The sequence below is a fragment of the Pinus tabuliformis genome, chromosome 9 (genome assembly GCF_031772625.1).
Source record: "Pinus tabuliformis cultivar Carrire ecotype Pingquan chromosome 9, CPIR1, whole genome shotgun sequence".
NCBI lineage: Eukaryota > Viridiplantae > Streptophyta > Pinopsida > Pinales > Pinaceae > Pinus > Pinus tabuliformis.
The window spans coordinates 1,412,241,977-1,412,254,222 of NC_142307.1; the positions used below are offsets into that span (position 1 = coordinate 1,412,241,977).

Below are 12,246 nucleotides of genomic sequence, written 5' to 3' on the forward strand. Positions count from 1 at the left end.
AGACCCAGTGAATTTGTTGCAAAAAAGCAGTTGTCCCGAGTGACAGCGTTGTTTCAGAGGCAGAGCAGCGGAAGGAGTGAGGCAGAGCCAGAGAATTGAAGCAGAGGCTCACGGATTGCCTGCGTCAGCATTTCGAACCTGTAGAGGGTGACACAGTACCCGAGAGGAGCTCACACAGTGACTGCATCAGCTTTATAGGCCAGCATAGAGCCTGAGAGACTCAAATCAATTAGTTGTCGGGGCTGGAGGAGCAGAGCAGATTTGATCAGTGGAACTGGTGGGACGTTGTTGTTGTTGGTGCAGAACAGTTTCTGTGGAGCCAAAGCCAAGGTAGAGGGAGTCACTGCCTTGACAAATTTCTAACAAAAGAAATCTAGATCCGGTTTGCAGCAGCAAAAGAGGTTTGGAGAGGAGTGATTCGACATTTGGCCGAAGGATTCCATTGAAGGAACTCAAGACTCAGAGGGAGTCTAGAGGAGCTTGTTCCTTAGAGGATTACTAGCGACAAATAAACCCAGATCCAAGTCTTGATGGATTAAACAATCGATGAGGGAGAAGAGAACCAGTCCTATATTTGTTGAGCAGGGATGGCAGTCAATGGACTGAGGGATCAGGACAGATTGGATGGAGCATCCAATTTTGTCATCTAGAAGGCCAGGAAAATGGCAGTCCTAGACAAGAATCGCATCAAGGACTATGCCTTGAAGGTAGTTGTTGTTCCGATCAACGTTGGTCTGCTACAGAAGTACGAGGAGGCCCAGGCAAAGGCTAAATGCATGATTCTAAACGGGGTCAAAGATCATGTGGTCCCACACATTGCTGAGAAGGACACACAGCAAGGGAGATGTGGGAAATGTTGATCGCCTTGTACCAAGGTACTTTCGTTCAACAAAAGATTATATTGGAGAATCAGCTAAAACAGTACCAGATGCAAAAGGAAGAAGAGATCGATCCCTTCCTTCTCAGGTTGCAAGGGATTCAAGACCAGTTGACTTTCATGGGGTCTACACAAGATCCTGAGTTCATGGTCAGGACTGCCCTGAATGTAGTCACAGAATACTGGGAGACATTTGTCCAGAGTATCTTGGGCAAAGCTTCTCTCTCCAGTTGGGAGAAAATGTGGACAGCTCTTCAACAGGGAGAGATCAAGAGGCTAACCAAGGCAGGAAGTAGCGGCAAAGAAGCCTGGGTCAAGAAGGAGGAGGAGGATGCAACGCACGCATCATCAAGACAGAATGGGCAGCAGAAAGGGAAGAAAAAGGATATCCAAGGTCGGATGCTTCAGGTGTGGTGAACTAGGACATTTCGCCACTCAGTGCCCCTGGAAGAAGGGCAAAGAAGAGGTTTCTGACTCAACAGCTTCTCCAACAAAAGCTGACAAGGAGGATGATGACAAGGATTGTGCCATGAGTGCTCATGCACCTCTAGAGAAGAGGTGGGGTGACATAGAGCTATAATTGAGAGGACTACACAATGGGACAAGATCCTTGAGGTGCCCAAACTCTTGGATCACATACGGCTACGGAAGACCTTTAAATTGTAGCAACATGACGGGTGTTGGTTGGTGCGAGGTGTGATGGAGCAACAATGGCAGAGCTAGAGTGCCAAAGTTTGAAGCAGCGTAGTGGATGTTGTAGCAGTGCGAGAGGCACAAGAGCAGATTGCAGCAGTGCAGCAACAGCAGAGAGTCAGCACATATTAGCAGCAGAGGTAGCTTCAGCATCACGAGGTATCCATACTAACCAGCTTGTCAGTTTTTGGGTGAAGTTTCAGTTACTTATTTCTCAGTAACTAAGTTGCACTGCAGCAGTTAGTAATAGCAGTGCTATGGGCAGCATGATGCTGCATTTTGAGAGGTAGCTGCGGTATAGATGTAGCACTGACAGTGACAGAATCATGGGTAGCAGTACAGGATGCAACAGTGCAGTCGATGAAGGGCAACAGGCCAAGCATCAATAGCATAGAGGACCAATGCAACAGGCCAAGCATCAGCAGCACAGAGGACCAATGCAGTGGATCAGTGTAATACTTCTATTGAGAAGTATTGCTAGAGCACATTCCTCGCTAAGAGGGAGTGTTGATTTTGAGTAGCAACGGATGTGCTCTAGCTCCGAAACTTTGTGGAAGGGCTAGAACATATGAGATCTCCAAGACCCAGAAATCGTTTGGAGAAATTCCAACCAGATGAAGAGTTACTAAAATAATTAATACTTTTAATGGGTTCCTAATTCTAAACTTAAGAAAATAAAAATACTAATGGGTATTAATAAGAAGATGGGTGAGAAACTTCTAAGTGACAAGGATCAAGTCTGCTTTAATCTTAGCCGTTGATTAGGGACTTAATCTCAATCATTGATTCATCAACAGGAAAAGTATAAAAGAAGGCTTGAGGGTCAATTGGAGATATACCATGGGATCAAAGAAGTTCGATTTTTCTGGGGCGTGGTTTGCTGAGAAAATCGAACTGGTGATCTGAGTTGCAGCAGAGGGGCAAGGATAGTTGGGGTTGGAGGATCTTCTCTAGGACCCCAAATACACAATAGAAAGAGGCAGAGACAAGCCAGAGGAGGCAGCGCAGACCAAGGGAGGTTGACGCTGGGCCAAGAGGGCCCACGTATTGCTTGACGCAGTGCCAGCGCAGGGGAAGAGATGCCCTCCTGCAAAACTCTGGATTCAGTCGGGGAGCAACAGGATCAGTCGAGAAGACTGACGTCAAAACTCCAGGAGGCAACACAGAGCTAACACAGAGTCTCAGAGTGCTCCACGCAGGCCCACACAGCTACTGCGAAGGGGCAGCGCAGTTGTATCCGGTGATAGTCGGATCAAAGGGATTTTGCTGGGTGAAGTGAGGTAATCTTACTTCGGTTTTTGCTTAGTATATTTTATCTCTGTAACTGGATAACCGAGAGGGCATCCAGAGTTGTATTCAGAACTATTGCTTAATAATAGAAAACTCTCAAAGCTGATGCACCGGCTTTCCCGCATTGTGCTTTTCCGGGGACTTTTGTCGAAAAATAACAGTGTCCCTTGTGTGTTTGTCTCATATCTATTTCAGTTTATGATGTGTATGCCAATGTAGTTTGCAGTAGTGTTTTTCATCAGTGTTTAAATAATCAAATAATTTGTTGAATGAAAAAAAACAAGTAGGAGATGATAAACCAGTGATTGCAGTAGGATTTCTGATGTGTAGATTCAGAAATTTTCACAGATTGTATGTATTAAAAAAATGCAAATCTATATCTGCTATTTAATTTTTCTCAACAGCTGCCTATGTGAGAAAAAAGATCGTGAATACTTTCATGGACTAGTGATGCTATCCAATCAGGCAGATTCATTCCATGAGAACTGAGAACCTCCACAAATACGATATTTAGACATCTTTTTTACAAGACGTGGTTGCCTTAAAATACCTTTGATTCCTCAAACCATTAATCATTACACCTGTCAATAAGTTCATCTATGAGCTACAGACGAATTTATATTTCCGTCTAGGAATGACCAAAAGTATTCAATTGGTCACATTGAAACAAGGAATAAGATTTTATCTATAATCAGACAGCCTGAGATACCAATCACAGACTAATCTGAAGGCATTCCAATATGGTATTGCATCCCATACATGGGGTAACTATTGGCATCTTCCACAGAACCCCTGCCCATGACAATGCATAGACAAGTTTGATTAAATATCAAAACAAACAGCATCCAATGAAGCAAAGAGAGTTTAAGAGAGAGAGAGATAATAACATCATCTGACCACTACAGACTCCAGATGGCTCTGCATGTACTAAAATAAATTGCATTTTGAAACAAAGTAGGGTGTATATTGTCACTATTTCAACTTGTTCTAGCATAACTGACTTTGAAACCATTGCACATTTTCATAACCAACACGTGATCACAGGCTGAAAATGAAAGTAAAGCCAAACCAGAAGTAAAACGACATAAAAACAAATACAAAATTTTAAAACATGCACCTACCACACAAATTACAGACAAAACGTCTACCCTGATCAATGAATCTCATAAAAGGATTTATGTATCCTTTGCAACGAGAGCATCGAACAGGACCACTTTCTCCAAAATCCACTACCTGCATTAATACAACCAACATGAAAAAGGACAAAATGGTTAGAGTTGAGTAAAACAATGTTATATAGCATTTACAATAGGTGAACGAGTCACTGAACTAAGAAGCTTGAAAAAAAAATCATAAGCTTCAATTTATCTGACTTGGAATCTTAAGTCCTGTTTTAATATTGCAGAGTCTGCCAACAGAATGTTTTCAATATGCCAAACATGCTATAGATGAACACTATCTTGTTCAAGATGAAAACAAAACAAAACACCTAATTAAATTTAAGATAATATTGGCTGTTTAAACTATGATGCAATAGAAGAATCTGACACCAGTGTGCATCATCAACATAGGACTAACATTATAAAAGAAATCAACAGAAAACACAAGAACCGCTACCTGAATTGGTTCTTCTGAAGGATGAGGGAGAGCAAATGGCTGCACCATCAAAGCCAAAGGCATTCCTGAAGTACTTAACAAATCACCTGAGCAAGGGATCTGTTGTGTACCAAGCAAAGTCAAAAAGTGAAACATTTCAATTGTACCATCATTTGATTACAAACATAGAACGCCATATCTCCATTAATTATGAAAAAAAGGATGCTTCCTTTGAATCAATGGAGATGTATGAACATATATGCCGATGGATGAGCATGATTCAATCCATTAAGAAAGAGATATACTTAATAAGGAAATTGTAAAATGAAAGTTTGTGAGTACCTGGTTTAGAGTACACCGCATGTAGCGTGGGCTACAATTGCCAGTGTCCTTAACAATAAAATCGCTTGTTGCCGACTTCAGATAAGTAACCCAACATCAGTTTAAAATCAGAAAACGTGCCTGCTCACTATGGATAATTTTTAGGAAACAACAGAATTACAAAATGATATGCATATTTTCTACTATTTATCATGATAAGTTAAGGCTGATTGTGGCAGTCCAATATATCTCGAGTAAATCACCAGAATAATGAATGAATAACGTACAGGAGGAAGATTTGCTTGGTTATTGGTACGGGTTTCAAATATTAATGAAGTAGAAGTTGATAGAGGTCGTGGAATTTGGTTCGGATCAATGCGTGAAGTGCCCGATGTTTGTGATCCTGTTGCAGGTGATCCTGGCTGTGTCATACCCAATACCCCTGATCCAGAAGGATGACCCATGGCGGGAGGCACAGGTGGAATGGTTTGACTCAGTGCTCTAGGTGGTGGTGGCATACCAAACATCCCTGGAGTTTGAATCCCGGTTGCTGGTGGAGGGGGTAATACCTGTAACAAATTATAAATGCAGCAAACTGTCAATCTACATTTCCATAACCCAGTTTAAAATAAAATAATAACCAAATATGATATTGTTTACTCCATAAAGAAAAGAAAAAAAAATTAAACAACCAGAAGATTCAATTTATGGTGATAAAATTTTAAGAAGACAAGCTTGAAAGCAAATTATTAAGAATCAAGAGAAAGTTAAATTAAAAAGAAGAAATTAATATTGCAGACATTTTCATCAGCGATGGAGGAAGTAATTGCCACCATATAATTTTTTTGTCTAGATAGACTTTCAGAGAAATTCAGCTGTCATTAAAATTACTATTTAATACTGTAGTAAACTCCAAAGACTATCTCTCACCTTCCTCAAGGAAAAAAACCAAAAGGAGCACCAAAGTCAAGAATAACACAACAATGTTTAAGTAGCATGACAACCTATGTAGAAGTAAAGATAACTAAATCAAAAGGGAATTGATATACAAAACATTTTAGTCACCGATAGAGAATAATTGCCAGTCTATTAATTATTAGTCTAGATGGACCCCAGTAAATTTCAGCTGTCATTCAAATTAATGTTGTAGTAAACTCCGACAATTATATCTCACCTTCCTAAAAAACAAAAGGAGAATAAAAGACGAGAATAACACAACAACATAAGTAGCTTGACAGGCTATAATATGACTCTACTATTGCAATTCTTGTAATGATCCAAGAGCTACGTATTTTAGGTAGATTAAGTGATAAGTGAAACTCGTTTATTAGATCAGGCTCAAACAGTTGTCAAGCCTACAGTGCCTTATAGCAAATTCTACTATGAGCATCAGAGATACAGCAGAGCAAGGTTGCTTACTGCCATAAATGAAGTCAAAACCTTAATGTAAATGACCTTGCATTGTGTTCAGCAAATCCAAGTGGCTTTATAAAGGTGCACAAAGAATATGGCTTTACAAAGATGGACAAAGAATAGAAGGCAACAACTGTGCCATTCAGTATCTGAAGGTTGGTTCCAGCTAGGACACGCTAAGTCCATATAGCAATTCATTACTCTTGCATTCACTTTTCATTCTCTATACATCGTACAACTTGTATGACTCTGTCTTCTTAATTATATTCATATCAATAAACCCATAAATTGACTCAAAGTGCAGATGCTTCAGACAGTTTGCCACATTACACAGCAATATGTTAATTTCTGCTTGGCACTTGCAGCTTTCAATTATCTGTTTTGAACAACTCGTTTTCCATTCCTTCTTGCAAAGGCCCTCATTTTGTCAATGCCATTATCCTCTTTTACAATGGTGTTACTCGTATGGGTACTCACAACCAATCATGACAGACAGATAAACAGAACATCCTGGGTGAGATTTTACGGAAAGGTATGCAGAACATGCTGAGTGAGATTTTGGGGGAAAGGTATGTAATAAGATACAATACAATAAAATATTAAAATCATTCATGTCCAACGAATGGCCAGTAAAGTATGTCAGTGAGGCTAGCATAATAGAAAATGGGAGTGCTATAGCAGCTACTACATCTAAGCTAGCAGCAACAATTAGAGATAAAATTTAGAAGCAAAAAGCAAAGATCCACAAGGTAAGCAATTAGTCCAAGAGTGGACAAGGAAAGGTACATGAAAAGAAATGAATCCAAGAGAATGACCACCATTGAAAAGGAGAATGCTAAGTTGTACTGAAGGTAGAGGCCAAGGCCGAGAGATAAGAGAGGGAACACTCCCCCAAGTCCACAATCGCTCTAAATCTGATCTACAAGATGAGATCATTTTTTTGAGGACTTTGTTTCACAGCTTTGTGAGGAAGATATCCCACTTCAGAATGTTAATGTAAGACTCTTTGACAAGCATAAGGACTTGAAGCAATATTATGATCTCCTCCTTCCTCAGTTGGACAAGTTCATGCAAACTCTACATGACCTCAACTGAGACCTTGAACAGCAAATAAGTGATTTGAGAAGTATAGAGGCTTGTCTTAGAAAATTGCAAATTCCTGCCCCTTCTGTTTATGAAAGTGATATAATCTTGTTGAGTATCGGCTTGAAGAAAAGCTCTTGTATGAATCAAAGCAGCATAAAGTGTTGCTCGACTGTTCGGAGAAAAATTCTCACTGCTCCTAAAGCAAAATTCTCTCCCTCCTTTACTGATGCATTTACTTTTGCATCTACCTCTACATCAAGTCCAGTACTCAAGGCCACCCATGAGCAATCACTTCTTGATTCTAAAATACAAGAGAAACGAAGAAGTTCTTGACGGTTTTGGACTACTTCTCATGAATCCGCCATAGCTGAACACTCTCATAATACCAGGCATCTCATTTGTTTTGATAAAACCAAAATCCTTGCCTCTGCCCCCTTCCATTCCATCCGTGTCATCAGGGAAGTTCTTGAGATTGAAAAGCATCCTAACAACTTTAATCGAGAAGATGGGTACCAATTAAGCCATTCTTGGAAACCCACTATTTATTTCCTATCTTCCAAATCCGGTCCCTCTAATACTAATTCTAATCCATCTTAATCACCGTGCTCCCCCCCAACCCCTGCTCCTCTTCATCATCTCTATCTCCTCTTTCTATCCTTCTTTCTTCTCAGCCTTCCTATTCATTCAATTCTCCCTCTTCTAATTAAATATCTTTTAGTCCCATATATTCACATCTTCTTTTCCTATCCAATCTAAGTTATCATTTCTGGGTTATTATTTTATTAATTTCTTTTAAACTAAAATCTCTTAATTTCTTAATATTCTTTCATCTAAATAAAATTAAAATGAAAATAAATTAAATAAATAAATATATATATATATATATATATATTTTTGAACTAGTTCAAATTTCATTACTTTTTTTTCCACATTAATTCTAATTTGACCAATCTTAAATTAATATATATCATTCTAATCCTATCCCTTTATTATACCTAATAATTGAATAATTTCATTATTTTGTTTATATATATATATTCCCTTTTTTCTTGCAAGATAATGTGTTATTCACCTATTTATTTATATATATTTTTTTATATATACATATATGACATTTCGATCGAAGTTTCCATTTTTGGGAGGTGACGTTTCTAAATGTACCCGTTTCAAAAACTCCGAAACGTTTCGGCGTTTTGTGCAACTTATATATATATATATATATATATATATATTTGCTATACCTATTCTTAACTAATTTGATTTCAAATCTTTATTATTTAAAATAATTTCTATTGTTAATTTGATTATTTATTTATTAATTCTTTAATTCAAATTTGACCATAATCATAATCATAATCATGTTAATTATTATTATTATATTCCATTTTCAATTTCATACTCCTAATCAATTTTAAAATAATTATTTTTCTATTATCAAATTGAATAATTAATAAATTAATATTTACAACATAAATCAAATTAATTTAAAATAATAAAAAATTGACTATAGTCAATTTGAATAATTAATTTCATTTTACCAATTTAACTTTAATCATTAATCTCTAATAATTGTTTTATTTAATTATAGTCAAAAATTTAATCAACGTCCCCATCATTCTCACTACTTAATGGCTATATTGAAGAATGTAACTAGTGTCAGTTTTCATAATTGTATTTGTCAAAAGAAATTTTATTGTTAAAGAAATTGACTTATTAAAGCATGGGTTTCATGCTTGGATCAATAATTTTTAGGTCAATGCCTCCATCGAAGGCTTCTACGTATTGTCTTGAGTCAATAGAGTCATTGTCAGTTTTATTAAACCCTTCTTGGGCTTTTGTATCATGTTAAAAGAATTATTTTGAGTGAAAAAGGTCATTTGTCACCTCCACACCAAGTCGGCCCTGTCCTCATGAAACCGCCCTGGATTAGGGCTATTCGACCCAGCAAAAATGCTATATATAGAGAGGCAGCTCGACCTATTTGGAGCACTCGCTCAACAAGTTCGATCTACAATAGAAAGAAGCAGAAAAGGAGAGTGAAGTTGCAGGAGAAGGAAAGAGGCTGGGAAGACCTAAATTGAGTTCTTGGGCAATCTCTCTCACACGTGCGATGTTTTTGAGTTGCTGCTAGGGCCGAAATTTTGAATCTACTGCAGGTCCAAAATTATGAAGTTGGGGGTCGAAAATCCATAGCTGAGGGCCGAAATTATGGATTGTTGTCGAAACTGAGAAGCCAACACATGGAGACTTTCGCAGGGATCATCTATTGGAAGGAAGGGTTGACATAATGATTGGAGAGGTCTTTGTCTAAGTATAAAGGGTCTTGGATTGTCTCATCTTTATTTGAATCTACTAGTGGAAGAGTTAGACAAAGTTTTCCCCTTGGAGGGGTTTTGCTCTCGCTAAGTGCCTACATCTTGTGGCTCTTGTTCTTGTGGCTATCATATACATTTTAATTTGGTAATTGCTTGATGAAAGATAAACTAACAAAGAAGTAAAAGAAGCCAGCATAAATCACAAGTAATTATCAAGAAAGATGTATCAAACCCTAATTTCTATAAGCATTAATTTCTCAACATGGTTTCAACACTAAGGTGAAAGGAGGACTAGTTGGAAATCACTTTATTGAAGGAAGGAAAAGCAGTCTTGGAAAAAAAGGTTCCTCACTCAATGGCAAGTTATTTGAAGATGGGACTCAATATCATGAAAAATGCAGCAAGATAGATTGGAAGGATCATCTACAATCTATCTAGGAGGGTCAAGAGTGATGAATTCTTGGTTGCACTTATAGGTACACTTGATGATGACAATGCATGGATCATTGATAGTGGAGCCTCAAGACATATGACGGGAGAAAGTAGACAACTTTATACTCTATCAAGAGAATCATCATCACATGCAATGGAGCTAGGAGACAACAACAGTTATGCAGTCAAATGCCTTGGATCTACATCATTGAAGCTAGAAAGTCGAGCAAAGCTACACCTCAACAACATCCTCTATGTCCCAGGTTTGGGGAAAGGATTCAAGTATTGAAAAGGCAAAGGTTATTGGAGTTCGTGAAGGAAGACTATATAGAGTTATAACACCATCTCCTCAAGCCCTAGTTCACATGGAGATCAATCCTATTGAACTTTGGCATAGAAGATATGGGCATATTCATTACAAGATAATACCCTCTCTTAGTCAAATGGTAAAGGGCATCCCCAACATCAAGAAAGATCATGAAGGAATATGCAAGGGATGTGCTTTGGGAAAGAATACTAGAAAACCTTTTACAAGCAGTGACACAAGCTCTAAGGAGATATTAGACCTCATTCATTCTGATGTGTGTGGACCCATGTCTAATAAATATCTTGGAGGCCATCTTTACCATGTGACCTTCATTGATGATCACTCGAGGAAGACATGGCTTTATCTTCTCAAGAGAAAGGACAAAGTATTTGAAAAGTTCAAAGAATTTAGATCTGAAGTTGAGACCCTAACTGAAGGAAATATGAAGACTTTCAAATCCGAAAATGGAGGGGAATACACTTCAAAAGAACTTATTGCATATTGTAAAGAAGTGGGTATTAGGAGGGAGCTCATTGTTCCCTACTACCTCGAATAGAATAGAGTAGCAAAAACAAAGAATAGTACCATTGAAGAGTGCATAAAGACTATGATATTTGATGAAGATCTACCAAAATTTCTATAGGGAGAAGCAGCCATGACAGTAGTATACATACAAAATAGAAGTCCTCATAGAATCATTGACAATATGAGACTAGAAGAAGCATTCACAGGGAAGAAGCCAAGTGTAGACCATCTCTGAATCTTTGGGTGTCCTGCATACATCCATGTTCCAAAAGGCAAGCGAAGGAAGCTAGACTCCATAAGTATAAAAGGTATATTTGTTAGTTATAGCCTTTCATCAGAGGCTTATAGAATCTACAACAAGGAAGGAAGACAAATCAAAATTAACAAGGATGTTATATTTGATGAAAACCATGCCTACAAAAGATCCAAGGATATACCAATCGAATCCTATGAAGAAAATGTACAACTATTTGAAGAAGAATGCAACATGACAAAGCACCTGCAAACCAAAAAGAAGAAGAAGAAGAAGGCCCAAGTGAGCCTATTCAACCTATAGTCATTCCCAAAACATAGAAGAGGCCAAATTGACTAAAATCTACACTTGAAGATGCCTAAGGACATGGAGCAACTAAAGGATCTTTCAAAGAAAGCAAAAGTCCGAAAAGATACTCAAGATATGCAACATACATGACGAAGTTAATCGTAGCAGAACCAACTACCTTTGAAGAAGCCGCTCATCAAGAAGAATGGAAGAAAGCAACACAGGAGGAATATCAATTTATCATGAAGAATGGGATTTGGGAAATCATTCCTAGACTTAGTGACAAATTTGTTGTCACTTTCGAATGGATTTACAAAATCAAACATGTCGTAGATGGAAGCATAGACAAATACAAAGCCAGATATGTTGCAATGGATTTCTCTCAAAAAGAAGGAATAGATTATGAAGAAACCTTTGATCCTACTACCAGGTATACTACTATTAGATCTTTGGTTTCACTAGCTGCTACTATGGGATGGAATATCCATCAAATGGACGTCAAAACAACATTTCTAGAATCTAAATGGAACCATTGATGAAGAAGTATCTATTGAACAACCAGAGGGCTTTGAGATAAATAGCAAGATGCTCATGTTTGCTGACTGAAGAAAGCTCTATATGGCTTGAAACAAGCTCCTAGGGCTTCGTATGCCCTTTGGATGCATATCTCTTAAGGATTGGGTTCATCAAAAGTTATGTTGAGGAAAACCTCTACATCAAGATAGTGAAGAATGAACTAGTTATTATACTTTTATATGTGGATGATTTATTCATTACAGGTGTGGAGCACAACATCCTAAAATGCAAGAAAATGTTGGTAGCAGAATTTGAAATGAAAGATCTAAGACTC

At 37.9% G+C, this 12,246-nt stretch overlaps 1 protein-coding gene across 2 annotated transcripts in view; it reads right to left on the minus strand.

Moving 5' to 3' along the window:
• Positions 1-12,246, minus strand: part of LOC149153837 (protein transport protein SEC24 C-like) — a 179,061-nt gene that overhangs the window by 133,399 nt on the left and 33,416 nt on the right. For both annotated transcript variants that reach the window (XM_089438519.1, XM_089438520.1), the window contains exons 4-7: positions 5,065-5,346; positions 4,799-4,873; positions 4,478-4,576; positions 3,982-4,093 (exon numbers count right to left, since the gene is read on the minus strand). In XM_089438519.1, the coding sequence (XP_089294645.1) occupies positions 3,982-4,093; positions 4,478-4,576; positions 4,799-4,873; positions 5,065-5,346 (568 nt within the window). The remainder of the gene's footprint in view (positions 1-3,981; positions 4,094-4,477; positions 4,577-4,798; positions 4,874-5,064; positions 5,347-12,246) is intronic.